Source organism: Miscanthus floridulus, chromosome 15, assembly GCF_019320115.1.
Source record: "Miscanthus floridulus cultivar M001 chromosome 15, ASM1932011v1, whole genome shotgun sequence".
In the NCBI taxonomy this organism is placed as follows: domain Eukaryota; kingdom Viridiplantae; phylum Streptophyta; class Magnoliopsida; order Poales; family Poaceae; genus Miscanthus; species Miscanthus floridulus.
The window spans coordinates 68,152,315-68,173,914 of NC_089594.1; the positions used below are offsets into that span (position 1 = coordinate 68,152,315).

Here is a 21,600-nt window from a genome sequence, read left to right on the forward strand (position 1 = left end):
CCAAATACGAGTATTCTCTCTCCTAAGGACTTGTTTACAGAAAAGGTTCTCTTTTATGTCCTGTTATTAGAGAAGATCAAAAATAGGTATCGAACACTTTGTATTTTGGATGATGTTGTTGGAGATAGTCTAGCTCTGAATAGATGTGCTTTAAGATTGGTGACAACTAGAGAGAGAAGGCGAAGTGAACTTGTGCTAGAGAGAGGGAACGCAGGGGGAGGGGGACGAAGAGAGACGAAGCGAACTCGAGCAAAGGTTTTAGCGAGGCTGTTGCCGATGGCCATGGCGGCGCGGCTGCTGCGAACAACCGAGGTAAGCAGATGGTTGATGCTCCCCACTCCCATCGCTTCTTCGCCCTTCCTCCCTTCTCGTTCTTTTTCTGATTTTTCATTTTCTGGGAGGAGGGGAGGGTGGGATTCTGTGGCCTTGGGTGACGGCGTGCATGTGTGCGGCGGCCGAGTCGGTACTCCGGGCCTCCGGGGGCGCAGGTGGCGGTATGGCCTGAGCAAGTAGTTTAGTTTCCATGGCAATTAACAACGGTGGTGTTTGAGGAGGATGCCCACTAGTTGTTCGAGCAAATGCCTCTATGGGATGACCAGCAACACCTGCTGAGCAGATCACGTTCCGGGCTGCGTTTGCATCGAGAGTTGCTGCACGAGATGTGTCTGATGACATGCTTTGCGAGGATGTGGTATGGCCTTGACTTGCAGACCAGTCTGTTTCAGCAAGTGGCAGGGTTTGGTGAGTACCGTGGTGCTGTCGGGAGCAAGCTACTTCCTCAGCCAGATAATGGCACTAAGTTCACTCAGACTCAGAGCTCAGCAGTGCTCACTCTCCCTTGGACTTTAGCGTGGATTAGCTGAGATGTTTGATGAAATGCCCCTTAAGGATGGTGCAATAGCACAGGCTAAGCAGATAGTCTCCAGGCCCTCTGCTGTATCGGAGAGTGCTGCGCAAGAGGTGTTTGATGAAAGGCCTAGTGAGGTTGTGTGGGACGAAGAGATGCCATCTGACATGACCGTGCATGCTGGCTTGTTGCAACAACTAGCCTTGGGGGAAGATGGCTTGTTGCAACAACTAGCCTTGGCGGAAGATGGCTTGCTGCAACAGCTAGCCTTGGGGAAAGAGTACTTGGATGATGATAAGGCAAAGTCGGCTTCCGAGTTGATTGCCCATTTTGTTGACTTACCACTGCCCCTGGAGCTCGGAGTCTAACTCAAACCAAGTGGTTGATGGTGCATACATAGGTCAGATTATCAGAAAGTAAAGTGTTGGAAGAGTTATTAGCACACAGCTCCAGCTTGCATGGCACCAATTGGGCAACTACAAGAACAGCAGGGAGATGATGTGCTGGAGATGACAATATCTATAGGTGATGAGGTACTCCGTCCGTTCCAAATTATAAGACGTTTTATAATTTGGAACGGAGGGAGTACATGACTTATATGCTCGAGGTTTCAGCCAAGACAATAGGGTTATGCTCCTTGCTTATGATAGCTCTAATTCTTAGGATGCGTTGGGCTTGTTGGGGGTCCAAAGAACAGAAACTCAGATATTCTGGGGATCGGAATAGGGAGTGAGTAGCTCGAAGGAAGCATCTTGAAGGAAGGAATTTTACTGCAGTTTTGCTAACCATCCTGTTAGGGGCAAAATCAGGGCATCTCTCCCCCTGTCTATATCTTTTTTTATGCCTAGTAGAAGTCTTGCTGATGCCAGAAATGGAGGCCACATATAGTATAGCCAGTAGGCAAGATAGTTTGGGATGATTTGGCTTCAGTGGGATAATTAGATTGGTTGTTGAGGGAAATTTCCTATGTGTTTCAGTGTTTGTGCCAGTAAAGCTTTGTCAAGTTTTGATTTAGATGATGCTCTTGGTAGCATGGGCTGAAATTGTGTGGATTGCATATCTCCTGCCTCCCTTATAAAAGGCAAGGTTTATCTTGTCTTTTTTGACAGCTACACTTATATTTCCTGATTGTCAACTGGACTACTGCTACAGTGCTACAAGCATTGAACAATCAAATTGTATCTGGTTGGTTAGTCTAAGTGCCTGAGCTTATTGTTAGACAGAAGTGTCCTTTCCTGATGAGAGAAGTGGCAAATTCTTCACAGGCTGATCTACACATTATCCTTTTTCTTTTTCCTCCTAAATTGTTGGGAAATGTGAACTTTACCTGCAGTTAGATGGCATTGATGAAAAACAAATGTCTCTGTATTGTTTAGCACCATGATAGTGATTCATCTTTCTTTTTGCATTGCACCCAGGTGGCATCTCGATTTCTATCTGCTTCCCATGGTTTGGTTCAGCGAGCTGCATACACTGCTGGTGGCATAGTCGATGTTGGCCAACCAACACCCCAGTCTCATCCTGAGGTATTGCCAATCTCATTTCTTACTTGCTGCTAGTACCAGATTTTGTAGGCATGTTGACCCTGGCTTTGCATATTCGGTATTTAGTGTTTAGACACTGATACTAGTCGCCAGTGGCGGAGCTTGGACCTAGATCCAGCAGGGGCCAATCATTAAAGAACAAGGCTAATCTTTAGTTTTTATCAAGCCAAAATGGCTGCAACTAATGGAGTTTACACAAGTTCATGGGTGGCCATGGCCCCTATTGGCCTGTGAGAAGCTCCGCCACTGCTAGTCGCATTGTGTTTTTGGAGACTTAACTAGTTGCTACTTGCTAGTTCTTAAAGTATGTTTTAAGTCACCTGTTTTCCAATGCTGCCCTATGTTGGCTTGTACCGATTTCAGTACCATTTTACAAGGAATGCAATTCAGTTTGCATGTATACTTTCTCATCTTATTATGAAAATTTGAGTTTTTTTGTGAGAGAGCAGGAGTGCAGGACCACCAAAAAACACATGCATCTAAAAAGGAAGCCCAAAAAGGAATGCACTAGTATCTATTAGTATATCTAAGGCCTGGCACCTGGTTCATTTTCAAGCTTAAGTTAGCCATGAGTTCCAAAATCCTTTCATACAGAGAAGTTGAAGTTGAGGTAGAAGATTATCATTGCTTATAATCTTATATAGGTTTATGATCTGAGTCGACACAGTACTTTATTTATCTAATAAACTAATTAATATGGCTTTTAAGTTACTAGAGTATAATCTGGTCCACAGTGGGTGCTGTTTGGCCGAATATGCTGATATGTGGACTTCTCATCCACTAAAATACAGTCTCTGCAAATCTAGTTAAGTTCTGCTCTTATTATTGTTTTTGTTAAACCAACTAGTTGTATGTGTTTTCTTAAACATTGCTACTATATGAGCCAGTTATTAGCTGATGGAGAGATCACACCAGGCATCACAAACGAGGAGTACATCTCTAGAAGAAAAAAGCTTTTGGAGGTGCTACCAGAGAGGAGCTTGGCCATTATTGCTTCCGCTGACCAGCAGATGATGACTGATGTAGTGCCATATCCATTCAGACAGAATGGTGATTACCTGTATATTACAGGTTGTACGCAACCCGGTGGTGTAGCAGTTTTGAGTGAAGAAACAGGGTTGTGCATGTTCATGCCAGATACAAACAAGGAGGTAATGGGCCCTTATTTTGATAGCTTTTTTATGTAAGCCACACAATTCTTATTAATGTGTTATTGAGCTAGGATGTAGTTTGGCAAGGTCAAACTGCTGGAGTTGAGGCTGCTGTGGATTTCTTTAAAGCAGATAAAGCATTTCCACTTAGTCAGATGCAGAAGGTCAGCACTCAGATTTTCTTCCAGCATTATCTACTGCATCACTTTCAATCACTAGTTGTTACTTCCTGCTAGTGAATAGTGATAATACTTTGTTGGTGTAGATTTTACTGAATTCTCCACCTGACCACATTAATGCTATTGCTACTAAAATGCAGATCCTTCCTGAACTGATTGAGCGATCAAAAGGGGTGTATCACAATGTGAAGACAGCATCTTCTTATAAGAACTTGGATGCCTTCCGTAGGGCATCACTCAACAATAAAGTAAAAGATCTTACAAATTACACCGATGAATTACGGTGGGTCAAGTCAAAATCAGAAATTAAGTTGATGAGGGAATCAGCGTCTATTGTTTCTCAGGTATTTGGTTAAACGTTTACCTTTGGCATCCAGTCTTAGGACATAGAGTATTAATCAGTTCAGGACATAGTTTGTTTGATGTTCCAGCTCCTAATATTAGTCTAGCTTGCTTGTGATACAATTCTTAGGAGCTGGAGTTATTCTGTTTGGGGAAGGGACAAGATGGTTTTTATTTCTTAGGTGAACTTTTGGAGTTGATGTGGGAAAAATCATTGGTAGAGGACTAGACAGGGACACAAGGTACCTGAGCTAATTAGATAGGTGGATGAACATGTAGTCCTTTTTGGTTTGGTAAAACCAAAGGTACACTGTTTGTCTAATGATTATCCATACCACACTGTCCTGCACATATTTTCCCTGCCTCCTGGTTGGCTCCATAACTCAGGTTAGTGCACTCAAGCACCCCCGCAGTGTGCACTCTCCCTACTATTGGTTGGGCATCCAACAAGAGCCCATCGGAAATGTCTAGTCCTTTTTGGTTTGGAAAACCCAAGGCTACACACGATGCCCTAATGATTATCCATTCCATTCTGCCTGCGCATATTCCCTGCCTCTTGGCTGGCTCCGGAACTCAGGTTTGTGCACCCAGACACCCCACTTATTGTGTCTTCCTACTATTGGTTGGGCCTCCAACAAAGCCCACTGAAAATTTAGTATGTCTGGAATTTCTAGTTCAGTTAGCAACTTGCAGTATGCATGCAGGACGCAATGCATCAAGCCTGAAACACAATGTCTTAAGTCAAACTTTGTTATGTTTGACCAACTTTATAGAAAAAAAAATACAAATATTTGTGACACCAAATGAGCATATTATGAAAATATAGTTTATGGTATATCTAATGATACTAATTTGGTATCATAAATCTTGGCGCTCTTTTCTATAAATTTGGTCATTTTTTTAAAAGTTTGACTTAAGACAAGTCTAGGAATGGATTTATTCAGGGATGGAGGGAGTATATTTAACAATTGACTTAAATATGTGTGACAACTTGAATTTTTTGGAGCACTGATAGATTCTCTCTACTTGACCAGTCTCTTTTACAAACAATGTTGCTGTCGATGACCCACAGAGAGGAAAGCCAGTTGGCAGCTAAGATTGAATACGAGTGCAAAATGAGAGGTGCCCAAAGAATGGCGTAAGCTTTCTGCCGTGTATCCCCGCTATCCATTCATTTGTTAATTGATAATTTGGCAATGTTCTTATGAATAGGTGTGGATCGAGGAACTTTTCTTATTGTTCAAGGAGCTTGTATCAGACTATTTATTTACCTTGTGTTTGGTTGCCATATATTAGGTTCCATCCTGTAGTTGGTGGAGGAGCAAATGGCAGCATTATACACTACTCAAGAAACGATAGAAACGTAAGTGCTTCTTTTCTTGTCTCCTGTTGGCTAATTGCACATCTCAGAGCTATTTTCTTGTAAAGTCAATAATGCAGCTGTTTGACAGATCAAAACAGGGGATCTTCTGCTCATGGATGTTGGCTGCGAGTATCATGGCTACCTTAGCGATCTGACTCGAACATGGCCACCGTGCGGTAGATTTTCACCTGCTCAGGTAAGTGCTCAAATAATCAAATTGTACTGCCCTATTTATATACTAGACTAGAGAAACAGTTGGTATAGTCTAGTGTTTTGAAGATTTGAGCTCAGAGTTTGTATCCTCATCTTGACTGAACCCAGGAAGAGCTGTACAGCCTAATACTGGAGACAAATAAGGAGTGCATAAAGCTCTGTAAACCGGGCACAAGCATCAACGAGATACACAATCATTCGGTATGTCTTTGGTGGTATCATTCTTGCTGTTTCTGTAAATAACATATACTAAATACCATGAAAAATTCAGAGAAGACCCATATATCTCAAAAAGATCTGTGAAATGCAGGTAAAGCTGCTGATAAAAGGATTCCAAGAACTGGGGATCCTGGAGAAGGGGAAATTGATCCAATACAACTACTTGAACCCAACCGCAATAGGTAGGTCCCGCCATCTCGCTGCCCATCTGTTCTCTAGATTTGGTCTTGAACGCATTTGGTGGTGGTACCGCGGTCCGCGGGGGACCAAAACTTAACATGACCCCTTTGTGTGTTGTCCCTGTTTCCAGGTCACTCGTTAGGCATGGATATTCATGACTCCATGACACTCCCCAAGGACAAGCCCTTGGAGCCCGGCGTTGTAAGTCGATCTATTTTCTCCCTCCCCTTCCTACCCACGTTATCTCATTTACCCTCCCTTTTGCCTTGCTGTGTCCACGCGTTGATCGTATCCGGGACACAAGTACAACCACCCAACTGGCCTCTGTCTGGCACCATCACAGCCCAACACTGTCTGGCACCATCACAGCCCAACAGTAGCTCATCCTCACAGAATTCGAAGCTGTAGCGCCGAGTTTCCCGTTTTCAGTAATAGCACCATATAGCGATTCCATACTACCATCACTCACTAATTGCAATGTAATGTAGACATGTAGTGCGTGTGCGTGCTGCCGTTGCCGGATCGGCCAGGCATGCTGCACGCACCAATTAAATCCGTTGTTGGGACCAGGTCGATCGCCATTTTGGAGTTGTTTGGAGCTCCAGCAGTGAGTAAGTGACTGACTGACTGACAAAGCATGTTCTGGTCCATGTGCGTGTGCGTTGTGCAGGTAATAACGATCGAGCCCGGGGTGTACATCCCGGCGGCCCCGGTCCTGAACGAGCGCGCGCCGGGCAGGTACCGCGGCATGGGCATCCGGATCGAGGACGAGGTCCTCGTCACCGATGACGGCCACGAGGTACGTATTACTCCTACGTAACATATATAACAACGCTGGGCGTTGGGGGTTCGACTTCGACTTCGATCCATGCTGCTGAATGCTGATGAGCGACGAATGAATGAATGATGGTGGTGGTGATGCCTTGTCGGCATGCAGGTGCTGACGGCGTCGGTGCCCAAGGAGGTCTCCCACCTGACCACTCTGATGAGCATGGGCAGCGGCAGAGTCGGCGGCGACCCCAGCTCTGCGCCGGACGCTCGTGAGCTGCGAGCCGCCTGCAGCTGAGGCTGCGTGCGTGAGGAGAGGTCGACGGCCGACGGCGGTGCCATTCTCATGCCCGTGGTGGCGGCCGGAACTAGTGTAGACCTGGCACGACGCCGCGGCGCAGTATGTACTCTACGTGGTCTGCGAATATCATCCCTTGCATCCATTGGTTGGACTGTATAATTATAATTACGGGCACAGAAAGGAAGTTGGAAGAGGAGGTGTTAGATCCTGGACTCTGACCAAGGCGCGTCATTGTGTGCCCTCATTCAGCTTCTTCATGCCGAGGGGTTACACGGTTAACGGTCGCCGTCCCGGACGGTTAGCCGAAAGGAGCCTGAATCTGACCGTGAGCCGTGTCATGGTGACCACACGGACTCTACAGCCAGACACGGGTGACCATGACCATGAGAGGGGGCTAGGCTAGCAGATGGAATGCAACAGCGGGAATGAATGCTTGAACGTGAGGTCCAGGCGTCCAGCGCAGGTGCCACCGTGGACGCGCCGTGGTGGCACGATGGACTGGACCATACCCGTACGTATCGCGAGCTGCCGATGCCGTGGGAGGTGGCGGCCAGCGGAGGACGGCCGTGTGCATGTCGACGTGCTGCCGGCCGCTGGCCGTCTTGAATGTGGGACAGCGGACCGGTCCGCCTTGAAAGTAGGATCCGAGCCAGCAGCTCTATCTCCTACAGTTGTGCACTCTGACGCGTCACCTCGCCTCATCAACCCTTCTCTCTCCCTCTCTGCGTACGCATCGTCGTGTGCGCGTGTGGTCCGAACTAACGGCAGCCGGGGTCCCACCGTCGTCCATCGTGAAAATTCTCTCCTTTTGTTTTCCCTAATAGATCACATTTTATAAAAGTGGGGTTTTGGCAAGTGCATACGGAGTAGAGCTTAAAGTAATGGCTCCTCCTCATACTCCATCTAATAAGATTTTTGTATTTTCTGATTGTGACTGTCCAACAAAGCTACAAAGAGCGTCTCCAAAAATGACCCATAGACATCCAAAGTCCTCATACAAAAGCACATTGCTCTTTTTTTTCTAAACGCAGCATTATTGACTGCTGGAAAATTCCGCCCAATAACCCCTTCTTTCGCCTTCCGATTTATTCTTCGCGACAGACAAGACACACCCATTTCCAATTGTGATTGTGACGAGATGTCTGTTGAACTCGTGATGGCACCTTCCTCTAACATGAGCTATGCAATAATGATCCAAAAACATCCAAATTCCTCGTACAGATTAAAAGTGCATCGAAAAAAAGGTGCCATTTACAAAACCCCCAAAGTGATGACCTACTGCCATGTAGAAGCACTTTTAATGGTGTTGGAGAAAAGAGCGTCATTTTTTTATGAAATACTACATGTTTATTTCAGAAAGACCAAAATGCAGAGAGAGAGAGAGAGAGAGAGAGAGAGAGAGAGAAACTGACAGAGAGAGAGAGAGAAACTGACACCACGTGCAATCCCTCTCCCGACGGAACGCAAGCAACAGCCGATGATGCCACGGTTGCGTGGGTATCCATCCGGTGGGATCCGGTGGTCTGGTCACGTACGTCGCGCGGCAGGCGCGGCCGGCAAGCCGGCGCAGGCGCAGTGCGGCCGACTCCCGTTTGGCTGCGGCCGGCTCTCCCCTCTTCCTGGCTTTCCAGTTCGCACCCGGCACAGCATTAGTGCAGGCACATGCATGCATGGACTGCTACCTGCTGCACGGTCCATGCGGCAGCGGCAGAGATGGAGATGCAGTGCAGGTGCAGGCGAGGCAGGCACGAACCGCGCGCCCAACTGCCACACGCTTCTTCTTTTTTTATGCCTTAACACTCAACTGCCACACGCTTTTGACCCTGCAGGTGCAGCTGCGTCTCTGGAGTCCGGACGGGCCCCGATCCCTCCCAGTCACTAGGAGTGGATAAAAATTTTCTAAAAAATACTACGGTAGCTATTACATCGAATCTTGTGAAGCACTAAATATAGATGAAAAAAATTAATTATATAATTTAGTTGAAAATTACGAAATAAATATTTTAAACTTAATTAATTCATGATTGAACACTAGTTCCCAAATAAAAACGAAAATACTCCGGTAACAAAATTATTAAAATGGGCGAACTAAACACGCACGGAGTACGGAGTACTCCTATACTGAATTGAATTGCCTGCGCGACGCGTCAGAGTCAAGCTGAGGACCGGGACGACGGAGACGGACGCATGGCACGGCGGTGGCGCCTTCGCCGACTGTCATGCTCTGCTTCTCTGCCTGCCTGCTTTAGGACTTGCTTAGAGTGGGGTTAGAAATTAAGTATTTGATACTGTAGCACTTTTGTTTATATTTGATAATTATTGTCTAATCATAGCTTAACTAGGCTTAAAAGATTCGTCTCGTAATTTACAATCAAACTGTGTAATTAGTTATTTTTTTTATCTACATTTAAAACTCCATGCATGTGTTCAAAGATTTGATGTGATGGAGAGAGAGTGAAAAAACTTGCAATCTAAACAAGGCCCTAGCTAGCTCAGGTCTGGTTTACTCCAGGGAGTAAAGTGTCATATAAGATGTTATATAGGGTGTTTGATACTAATAAAAAAAAATAAGTTACAGAATCCGTCATTAAACCGCGAGACGAATTTATTAAGCCTAATTAAGTCATCATTAGCACATGTGTTAATATAGCACTTTATTGTCAAATCATGGCCTAATTAGGCTTAAAAGATTCGTCTTGCAAAGTAATCGTAATTTATGCAATTAGTTATTTTTTAGTCTATATTTAATATTCTATGCATTGGTCCAAATATTCGATGGAATAAGGTGTAAACTTTCAAAGAGAAACTAAACAAGGCCTCAACCATGCATGACCTCGCATTGAATCTATCGCCCCGTCCGGCCTGGGCGTGTCCCGATGTCCTGTGTCCGTCCGTCATCCGTACATATATTAATGGCCTAGTTTGTTTCGATAAAATTTATTTTATATTACTGCTTATGCTGATTCGTTATAAGAAAAAAATATTGTTCTTTTCACCTGAAAAACACGTCAGCCTGGCTGTGTGGCATGTGTGGTAGCGGCGTACGTGCATCATGGCGGGGCGGGCGGCCATGGGTCCTAGGCCTATAGATGGCCAACGGACCGGCCTGACCCGGCACGGCATGGCACGAGCCCGTGAAAGCACGGGCCGATAGGGGTCGGGCCGGCACGGCACGCCAGGCCTCCCGGGCCGTGCCTCTTAGGGCCACGGGTTTGGCCTTCAGCCCAGGCACGGCCTGCGGGGCTGTTTCTCATGCCAGGCTGGTCCCAAAAAGCACGCCACGCTAACGGGCCATGTCAGCCCAAGGCCCACTGAGAGATAGAGGTGTGGAAGGGCAGGCAAGGGGAAGCTGCGCCTGCACGAGCGGCGCGACGGCAGCCGATGGCACGCTCGCACCCGACAGGCCGCAACAAGACGAGGCAGCGCAGGGGTTGGAGGCGTGGAGGAGGTGCTCGACGCTGCTGCACTCGAAGCCGGCAGCCGCTGCTTGATGCGCGCCATGGAGGAGCTGCGGAGGTTCGCGACTTCGCGAGCGTGACCACGAGATCTGAGAGGGATGAGCTAAGTGCAACCGCACGGGGGGACAGAGTAGGGCCAGCGGTGTTGGGGCGTGGAGGAGGAGGACAGTGAGGAGGTAGCGGGGCTGGAGCCACAGCCCGTGGGAGGAGCTGAATGCGGTGTGGAGGTGGAGGAGTGGAAGCGGCGGATAGCGACTTGTGAGAGGAGAGATAGAGAGGCGAGTGCGAGTGTGGCACCAGGAGAATGCTTCTAGGGTTAGCCGGTTAGGATAGGGAGGCCGAGTGGGGAGGCGGGCCGCTAACAGACCTCCTGTTGAATAGCCGGCCGGGCCGCCGACGTGCCTGGGGAGCAGCCCAGGCATGGCTTGGTCCATCGGGCCGGGCTGGCACGGGCCACTAGGCCGAGCTGGGTTCGGGCCAGGCCAAAAAAAACAGGCTTCAGGCCTGGGCAACGGGCTGCGGGCTGCATGGCCAACTATACCTAAGCCCAGTCAGAGCTCTCATCCATCCTTGGCTCGGACAAGAATTCAATCCAGGGTTGTTGTGAGTAAGGCTGGATAACGAGCTGGCTCGGCTCGGCTCGACTCGTTCTGGCTCGTTAAGATAACGAGCTAGCTCGGCTTGGCTCGTTATCCTAACGAGCTAGAAAGCCAGCTCGGCTTGGCTCATTAAAAGCTCGAGCTGGCTCGTTAAGTTCGCGAGCCAGGTATAAAAATACACAAAATATAATATTTGCATTTATCTAAAGTTTGAGAATAATAATAATATAAAAGAAATACATCTAGACTAGTTACCAGTCAATTTATAGGATCTAGATCAGTTACCATTCAATTATAAAGTGCAAGATATGAAGTAATACAAAAACTAATATAAGTTTTGATACTTTTTTTCGAAAGCTTGACTTGTTTAGCTCACGAGCCGGCTCAAATTGGCTCGTTATAGCTAACGAACTAAAATCTTGGCTCGGCTCGGCTCGTTATCCACGAGCCGAGCGAGCTAACAAGCTTTGAGTTTTTCGTTCAGACTTTTGTGAGGTTAACGAGCCAAGCGAGCTAACAAGCTTCGAGTTTTTCGTCCAGACTTTTGTGAGGTCGCCGTTCGATCGTTCCAGTTGCAACCATATACTATCTGACACTGTCACCATTGCATTGCATTGCATTGACCCTGTGGACGGCTTGACGCGCACCATCTCGCGCGCGCCCAGAATGGAGATTCAATAGCCTTACTAGCTCCGTCAAAAAACAAATGCAGTTTTATCGTATTTCAAATAGTCAAACAATTTTAAATTTGACAAAAAAAAATACTAACATTTTCGGTAGAACTTATTTGCAGCCGGCTGCTGCTGTTTGAATAGTGTTTGTGTGACGGAGGTCCCAGCCAAAGCCTCTGCCATACAAACTTATTTAGATATATAGAAGTTGATATTTTTTTTATCGATTTGGCCACTCAGTAAATTTGACTGCTCTGAATCTAGAATCGTGTTTTTTTATAAGCGAGGCAGTAGCGCTCATATACCCATTTGGTATGGCTTCAAATGGCCCCGGCTCATTGCTACAGGTGTACAGAGAAGTCAGAGCCCGGTGGTTAGAAAAAATGGCTTCACTTGCTCCTAATTTATTTTGAGAGATAGAAATGGTTTCTTACTACAGCACTGCATAGGGAAAAAAGAATCCAGAGCCAGGGTCAGACGAAACTCCACTAAATAGGGTCATAGCATACCTAGGCCCTATTCACTTCGCTGAAAAAACAAACCGAAATATTGTTCCAGCTGATTTGTTGGAGAGAAAAACACTGTTTCCAGCTGAAAAAACAAGCTGAAAAAGACGGATTATAAGAGAAGCGAACATGACCCTAAAAGGTTTATTTGGTTGCACTTCAATCCACACCCTATTTCATAGCCGGAAGGGATTGAGATGGGAAATTAAACTGTAACACCCTCGGTGTTATACTGTACAGTCTTTTGCTTAAAACACTGCATGAGCATCATACTTATGTGTAAATGTATGAAATATAATGTGTAAATAAATTTCTGTGACTCAAAACGTTCATCGGAAACACGAAACGAATGTTATAGTTTATGTCGCGTTATGTCACTTAGGGTTCTAAATGAATTTTTATTGAACGAGAATGCTATAGAACTCATATACGAAACTTTAATAAAGTTTATAGTGTAAGCTTTGTAGGTGGCGATGAAATACTAGCGGTCTGAGAACAGGAATTCGTTAGATAGCTTACTTAATAGCTTAGAAATAGCATTCGACGCGAAACCGTTTAAGACTTAGCCGAAATTCCTAAGTCGGACAACGCTTTGACGAGGCTAGGTTTGGGAATTTTTGCAGGCGAATTGGATTAAGAAGTAGTGTAATTTCATGGTTGGTTTTAGTAGTTGGACATACCATCTCGAGCGTAAAATAGGTGGTTCAGCAATTGGATCATCGGGTTGAATTTTTTAGGCGCTTTAAAAACCGTGCATAGCACATTACCGTCGGTTGCTGCATTTGGACGCGGTCACCCTCTGCTTCCGCTCGGCGTGCTGCGCTGGTTCGCCGACGCGCACGCACGCCGCACGCGTGCCACTGCGCTGGCCGGGCATGCCGCTGGCTCCGCACTGTGGCCACTGCCCCCCCCCGTTGCCACGCCCTAGTACGCGCTCACGCTCACGTAAGCATGCAGTGCCGCGCCGACGGGCCTGGCCACCCTACCACCGCTATCGCATCCACTTGACCGACCTGCCATCGTCGTCGCATCCGCCTGGCTGCTCTGTCTTCCCTGCCGACGTCGCTAGCACTCGCGCATGCCTCTACACCACAGTTGTCACGTCACTTGCGTCGCGATGTCGCTGTCGCTGCTGCGCGCCCGCTGCGCCGTTGCATGGCATGGCTGCTATTGTCTTATGAGTCATGGCACTACGGTCGCACGTTGTCGTGTCGGACTCGTACACGCACGTGGAGCCTTCACCCGTCGCGCTGTCGTCCTCTCCATTTTAGTGACCGTGCCATGCCACGCTCTCCGTCACGTCGCCTTGAATGGCGTCGTGCTAGCCGGCCGAGCCGTGCCAAGGCCAACTCGTAGAGCTGGCCCCATCCTTGTAATTGCGCACGTCTGGAAGTCGAGTTGGAGTCTAGCTTTGCACCAAGCTTGCCACTGTTGTAGCCATACGGTGTCAGGGCTTCAATTGGAGTTTTCCCCCGCCGTCGACCCCTTTAAGTCCGAACGTCGTCGTCCATCTAATTGGCCTTGCATAGTCCACCTCCATCCAATTAACCATGCACCCAACTAGCCCTGGTAGTTAGCTCACGATTGGAGTCGACCCGACGAGCTTTCATCCTCCAGTGAGGTAATACGGGGCATTCTCCTCGCGGCGGTCCACCATGGCTGTTGAGGCAGGTGCTCGGCCAGGGCATCGCTCCTTGATCCTTTGTCTCAATTGAGCAGTGCAATTGTGTATCCTTGACTTGGTTGACTCGCCTGTGCAGCGGTTTCGCCGATGGGGCAACAGGTCGCTGGGAACATCTTCGCCGCAGTTGGCATGAACCAGAGCAACCACGTGCACATGGCCAACCACCTTGTCGAGCCTCATGACTTCGTCCAGCCCGTCCGTGACATCTCTGGTGAGGCCCTCCTACTCCTAGGGTAAATGGCTGAGTCGGTTAGGGCCAAGGCTCGCAGAAGCTCGTGGCCACCACCGGCAGATGCGATGTTGCTGCTGTGTCCATGGCCGGTTTGATTGGGAGTAGAACCGGTACATCTAGGATCTCTAGAATGTTATCAGTACACTAGGCATGGAGTCTAGGTAGTGATGGTAGTGTTGGGCTAGGTGATTTGGCCGGCGCCAATGTTGCCGCGGCCAGACCCCGCCGAGGTGCATGGCCACATCTATGCACTGCACCGTTTTTAGTGTTTGATACCTCGATCGATTGCACTTCACTCGTAGAGTCCTAGGGAGGTGTTGGTTGAGGCCGAGGAGGTCCATGCTTCTCCAGTGTTGGCCAGAGATGCCGCGACCTCTATTAAGTTCTGGCCAGGGACTTTGTAACATGAATTCAAAGTGAATCGGGGGGTTAAGTGCGAGCGTTAGAGAGAGAGAGAGAGTGAAATAGTAGAAGAGACTACGGGTTCATTTAGTTGAAAACCAAGGTCTCTTTTGCATAATCACCAACGCGCGCGTGGGTCTCTCTGGCTAGGGCATCACTCATTGATCCTTTGTCTCAATTGAGCAGTGCAATTATGTATCCTTAACTTGGTTGACTCACCCATGCAGTGGTTTCGCCGATGGAGCAACAGGTCATTGGGAACGCCTTTGCCGTAGTCGGCGTGAACTGGAGCAACCACGCACACGTGGCCAACCACCTTGCTGAGCCTCGTGACTTTGTCTAGCCCATCCGTGAAGTCTCTGGTGAGGCCCTCTTGCTCCTAGGGTAAATGGTTGAGTTGGTTAGGGTCAAGGCTCGCAGAAGCATGTGGCCACCACCGACGAACACGGTGTTGCTGCTGTTTCCATGGCCGGTTTGATTGGGAGTAGAACCGGTACATCTAGGATCTCTAGAATGTTATCAGTACACTAGGCATGGAGTCTAGGTAGTGATGGTAGTGTTGGGCTAGGTGATTTGGCTGGCGCCGGTGTTGCCGCGGCCAGACCCCACCGACGTGCATGGCCACATCTACGCATTGCACCGTTTTTAGTGTTTGATACCTTGATCGATTGCGCTTCACACGTAGAGTCCTAGGGAGGTGTTGGTTGAGGCCGAGGAGGTGTGTGCTTCTCCGGTGTTGGCCAGAGATGCCTCGACCTGTGTTAAGTTCTGGCTAGGGACTTTGTAAAGTGAATTCAAAGTGAATCAGGTGGTTAAGTACGAGCGTCAGAGAGAGAGAGTGAAATAGTAGAAGAGACTACAGGTTCATTTAGTTGAAAGCTGGGGTCTCTTTTGCATAATCACCGATGTGCACGTGGGTCTCCCCGGCCAGGGCATTGCTCCTTGATCCTTTGTCTCAATTGAGCGGTGCAATTGCGTATCCTTGACTTGGTTGACTCGCCCGTGTAGCAGTTTCACCAACAGAGTAGCAGGTCGCTGGGAATGCCTTCGCCACAGTCGGCGTGAACCAGAGCAACCACGCGCACGTGGCCAACCACCTTGCCGAGCCTCACGACTTCATCTAGCCCGTCCATGATGTCTCTGGTGAGGCCCTCCAGCTCCTAGGGTAAATGGTTGAGTTGGTTAGGGCCAAGGCTCGCAGAAGCACATGGCCACCACCAGCGGACGCGGTGTTGCCGCTGTGTCCGTGGCTAGTTTGATTGGGAGTAGAACCGGTACATCTAGGATCTCTAGAATGTTATCAGTACACTAGGCATAGAGTCTAGGTAGTGATGGTAGTGTTGGGCTAGGTGATTTGGCCGGCGCCGGTGTTGCCGTGGCCAGACCCCACTGACATGCATGGCCACATCTACACACTATACCGTTTTTAGTGTTTGATACCTCGATCGATTGCGCTTCACTCGTAGAGTGCTAGGGAGGTGTTGGTTGAGGTCGAGGAGGTCCGTGCTTCTCTAGTGTTGGCCAAAGATGCCGCGACCTCTGTTAAGTTCTGGCCAGGGACTTTGTAACGTGAATTTGAAGTGAATCGGGGGGTTAAGTGCGAGCGTCAGAGAGAGAGAGAGAGAGATTGAAATAGTAGAAGAGACTGCGGGTTCATTTAGTTGAAAGTCGAGGTCTTTTTGCATAATCATCGACGCGCACATGGGTCTCCCTAGCCAGGGCATCGCTCCTTGATCCTTTGTCTCATTTGAGCGGTGCAATTGTGTATCCTTGACTTGGTTGACTCGCCCATGTAGTGGTTTTACCAACGGAGCAGCAGGTCACCAAGAACACCTTCGCCGCAGTTGGTGTGAACCGGAGCAACCATGTGCATGTGGCCAACCACCTTGCTGAGCCTTGTGACTTTGTCTAGCCCATCCGTGATGTCTCTAGTGAGGCCCTCCTGCTCCTAGGGTAAATGGTTGAGTTGGTTAGGGTCAAGGCTCGTAGAACCGTGTGGCCACCACCGGTGGACGTGGTGTTGCTACTGTGTCCATGGCTGGTTTGATTGGGAGTAGAACTGGTACATCTAGGATCTCTAGAATGTTATCAGTACACTAGGCATGGAGTCTAGGTAGTGATGGTAGTGTTGGGCTAGGTGATTTGGCCAGCGCCGGTGTTGCCGCGGCTAGACCCCACCGACGTGCATGGCCACATCTACGCACTGCACCATTTTTAGTGTTTGATACCTTGATCGATTGCGCTTCACTCGTAGAGTCCTAGGGAGGTGTTGGTTGAGGCCGAGGAGGTGTGTGCTTCTTCGGTGTTGGCTAGAGATGCCGCGACCTGTGTTAAGTTCTGGCTAGGGACTTTGTAACGTGAATTCAAAGTGAATCGGGGGGTTAAGTGTGAGCGTCAGAGAGAGAGAGAGAGAGAGTGTGAAATAGTAGAAGAGACTACGGGTTCATTTAGTTGAAAGCCAGGGTCTCTTTTGCATAATCACCGACGCGCGTGTGGGTCTCCCCGGCCAGGGCATTGCTCCTTGATCCTTTGTCTCCATTGAGCAGTGCAATTGCGTATCCTTGACTTGGTTAACTTGCCCGTGCAGTGGTTTCACCGACAGAGTAGCAGGTCGCTGGGAATGCCTTCGCTGCAGTCGGCGTGAACCGGAGCAACCACGCGCACGTGGCCAACCACCTTGCCAAGCCTCGTGACTTCATCTAGCCCATCCGTGATGTCTCTGGTGAGGCCCTCCTGCTCTTAGGGTAAATGGTTGAGTCAGTTAGGGCCAAGGCTCGCAGAAGCATGTGGCCACCATCGGCGGACGCGGTGTTGCTAATGGAGACAAGAGTCCCGATCTTCTGTTAGGTTCAAGATAAACAACGATTTGTTCGGAGAGCGACACACCGATCCGGCTTCAGATCCCAAAGACCCAAACCCTGCAACCTTAGCACCACGTCTCCTCTGGTTATCAACCGTGTCACAATCCGGTTGACCTCGCCAAGAAGGCTAATCCATGCTGCGAATCAAAGAATACAAGCAAGAACAAGATAAAAATCAACTCAATTAAAGTGACAATTGCAGATGAATGATTAAGCACTCAAAGTTGGGGTTTTGTGGGATCCCGATCTTCCGTCAGGTAGAGATAACTATCATTGTGGCGGAGAATGACACACCAATCCGACTTCAGATCCAAAGATTGAACCCTGCAATCTTAGCACCACAACTCCTCTGGTTATCAACCGAGTCACATGACCAGGTTGACCTCACCAAGAAGGCTAATCCCTGCCTACGCAACGAAGAACATAAGCAAGAACAAGGAAGAACACAATCAAATTGTAGATGTATGATTAATCTCACGAGTTGGGGTCTCACAAACCGATGAACGGCGAAACTGTTCTTAACAGAATAATCTAAGCAAAATCCCAAAACCTAATGATGGTGGTGGCATATGATTATAAAGGTCTTAGGGTCATCGCCTACCCTAGACGTGCCCCCTAATGGGCCCAAACACGATACACGGTCCAACGGACCAAAAGTAGGTGTCGCAGCACCCTGGCAGATTCTGGATGCTAACTTGCTTTCAACGATTCCCTGTTGATTCCGAAGAGGTTTTGACGTGAAACCACTTGGATTGGCTTCCTTATCAAATTAGCTTTCCATCCATTTATGGATCATCGAAAACAGAGTTTGGATGTGTCCTGGGCGTCCGTTTTATTGTAGACTGGTCCTGACGGCCGAGGTAGACTCGAACTCGGATTGGACTGGGCCTCTGGCTTGGCTTGGACGTCCTTGCTGGCCTCCTAAGATGGTGGCCATGGAGGAGGACGTCCTAAGGTCATCTCTTAGGTGTTCTCCATCTTCTTGGGGCATGCTCCAACTTGAGCCTGGGTCCCAAGGATGTCTAACAAGCCCATGACGACAGTGTAGCTCCCTGCCAGAAATAGCGACAGAATATATTGGTGATTTGGAGGCCATGCCGATGTGATATTGAGATGGGACCAGATCTATTTGAAAGCTTATCAAACAAGCTTTCCATCAAGTACTCATTGACCTCGATCGCACTCTGGATGGATGAGTTATGGCCTTCTCAATGAGGCACTATCGGGCTGCCGACGAACCAAAAGTTCAACTTTGATGAACTTCCATTATAAAACACATTTGAACCTACAATCAAATAGTGACATGTACATGTGGAACCAAGTGAATTATAACCAAAGCCACTATGCAAATGTAGGAATGAGCGCACCTTATAATCATTGTTCAGTATCCGAAGGTGCCATAGTCCTCATCATCCTCCCCTTCTTGACAACAAACCGTCCTCGGTTTGGGATTAGCTGAAGGAAACGTTGTTGGTAGTAGCCAACATTGCTCTCCTTCTTGAAATTTAACATGTTTCTTTATAACAAAACTAGAGAAACTCGATATGACAAGATTATAGCAATTGGAATCCTTTGGTTGATCATACTTTTGCGTAATATTAGGAGATTTCAGAGTTGAACAAATATAGACACGATGCACCATATACTCTCCTTTACAATTATATTTTCCAATAAAATGATATGTACAAGTAGACAACCATGGCAATTCAACACATTTAAGTTTCTCTTCTAAACTACTAAGAGCATATAAAGTATCAAACTCAATATAACCCAAAGTATTTGAAGAATATAATAATTTCTTTTCTTTTTTTTGGTAGCAATGGGAAGCAAACGTTTATGTTCAGCATAAGTAATTGGTTCCAAAACATGGAAAACTGAAGCATCATCAACTAATTCATCTTTATCACAATGAACATCAAGCAAATTATCACGGGACAAAGATAAATCAAGAGAGGGTTCCACTAACAATTGCTCTATGATAGCATGGTTTGTGGAAAAATTAGTACATTAAGACAATTTTCACCTTCCATGAGTGTAGCACCATGGGCATTACCTATGTTCTCAGCAGGAGTAATAGGTGCATTGTGAAGTGATGGTTCTGAATTTGCATATGAGGTTGTGAGCTCCTCATTTTCTTCCATGTCATCCTCTCGCTTATGGATATTATCCTACAGAAGGTTAGTCATAGCAAGAGGAATAATAATAGATTCTTCCTCCAAATGGTGCACCTCATCATATGAAATCAAAACAAGGAGGTGGATTAACAAAGGTTTCTCACATAAGAAGTTTCATATCATTCCAAGATTGAGGTTTATCAGAAGGAATCTAAAGACTCCCACCAAGATAAAGCAGAATGTCGCAAAACACTAGCTATATTTTTTACCTTCCTCCTTGGACACATAAAGCAAGTAGCAAATATATTGTCGATGGCAATTTCCCACTCCATGTACTCATCAGCACATATACCATCATAAGTCGGTGGATACGAACAACCTGTCATTGTAAACACAAAAACAAGGAACAAACGGTGAAAGTTATCCCTACCAAATAACTATGTGGTTGCAGTGGTGTCACTTTTCACAGCAAGTGGAAACGTCTTACCAAGCTCTTACAAAGTTCTTACCAACGCAAGCAGTGGCGGTACAACCGGCGGCTGGTTCATGATACTTGTGAGGCAGTGGTACCGAGATTGCAAAGCCCTTTTTCTATACTGATCTGAAGAATTTGTGGAGCTTGGAAGGCAAACAAAGAGTAATATGTATATCTGGCACACAAGTCAGTAACAGACAGCAATATTGAATAAATGTCCAGAGCACTTGTCCTAGTTGCTAGGCCTATACGTGTTCCTATCACCGGTTGTGATAAACAAGAGAGGAAACAAGGATGAAAGGAAACAAGTATCAAAGGTAGCAATGGATGTGAACAAGGCAAAAGGTATCACAAACAATAGAGCTATTGAGTGTTCCTTATGTGCTCCTTTTCGATATCTTCTATTCTCTTTTACTATTTTTTTCTTTTATTTTTTTGTCTAATCTTTTTTTTCTTGCTTTTACTCTTTTGATATTTTTTCTCAGCAAGGAGCACACAAGAATAAACCACAAAAAATTTGAGATCAATTGAATAAAAGATATGGCCTATAGAAAATTAGGACTATGCTCTAAAAAGCATACCAAAACTTGTGAGCCCAGAAACTCAATTTTGCTAATCGAATTTCACAAATCTAATTTTTGTGAACCCAGCAAAGCTAGGATGAAATAGATCTAAAATTTTCTAGGCATTCTCCAGTGGATATAAAATTTTTCCCGTTTCGAGTTCGGATGCAAAAGTTATGACTGTTTTAAGGAAGCTGCTCGAATCAAGGGATTTAGTGGACACAAGATGCAAACTGATGGTGATACGGAATAGCGGCGGGTGAAGGGATCAACACAAACTAGAAAATAACACAATCTAAACCAGCAACAAGACTTTGACCTAGGACACAAACTCAACAAAGCGGTCTCTGAAACTGAATCATGCAAAGGCTATGGCGCGGATGGTTATAGGATAGGAAGCAAATATGGCATTGGACTATGGGATAAAAGCAAAAACACTCGAACTAAGGGATAAGATGCGAACTTGATGGTATACCTAATGCTCTGATACCACTTAATGGAGACAAGGGTCCCGATCTTCCGTCAGGTTCAAGATAAACAACGATTTGTTTGGAGAGCGACACACCGATCCGGCTTCAAATCCCAAAGACCCAAACCCTGCAACCTTAGCACCACGTCTCCTCTGGTTATCAACCGTGTCACAATCCGGTTGACCTCGCCAAGAAGGCTAATCCCTGCTGCGAATCGAAGAATACAAGCAAGAACAAGATAAAAAGCAACTCAATTAAAGTGACAATTGCAGATGAATGATTAAGCACTCGAAGTTGGGGTTTTGTGGGATCCCGATCTTCCATCAGGTAGAGATAACTATCGTTGTGGCAGAGAATGACACACCGATCCGGCTTTAGATCCAAAGATCAACCCTGCAATCTTAGCACCACAACTCCTCTAGTTATCAACCGAGTCACGGACCAGGTTGACCTCACCA

General features: G+C 47.0%; 1 protein-coding gene across 1 annotated transcript; it reads left to right on the plus strand.

Annotated features, from left to right (window-relative positions):
• Nucleotides 1-184: 184 nt before the first annotated feature.
• Nucleotides 185-7,310, plus strand: LOC136508741 (intermediate cleaving peptidase 55, mitochondrial-like). The gene is made up of 13 exons (XM_066503518.1): nt 185-312; nt 2,266-2,373; nt 3,279-3,542; nt 3,614-3,706; nt 3,862-4,065; nt 5,098-5,201; nt 5,360-5,426; nt 5,515-5,622; nt 5,748-5,840; nt 5,950-6,040; nt 6,169-6,239; nt 6,709-6,837; nt 6,976-7,310. The coding sequence occupies exons 1-13, from the start codon at nt 277-279 to the stop codon at nt 7,102-7,104; spliced, it is 1,497 nt and encodes a 498-aa protein (XP_066359615.1). The 5' UTR covers nt 185-276; the 3' UTR covers nt 7,105-7,310.
• Nucleotides 7,311-21,600: the final 14,290 nt, after the last annotated feature.

Excerpts from the sequence above, each read along its gene's own strand:
- LOC136508741 (XM_066503518.1), top strand. The coding sequence starts at position 277 with ATGGCCATGGCGGCGCGGCTGCTGCGAACAACCGAG. Across the intron at positions 313-2,265 it reads GGCTGCTGCGAACAACCGAG|GTGGCATCTCGATTTCTATC; the intron begins GTAAGCAGATGG and ends CATTGCACCCAG. Across the intron at positions 4,066-5,097 it reads CAGCGTCTATTGTTTCTCAG|TCTCTTTTACAAACAATGTT; the intron begins GTATTTGGTTAA and ends CTACTTGACCAG.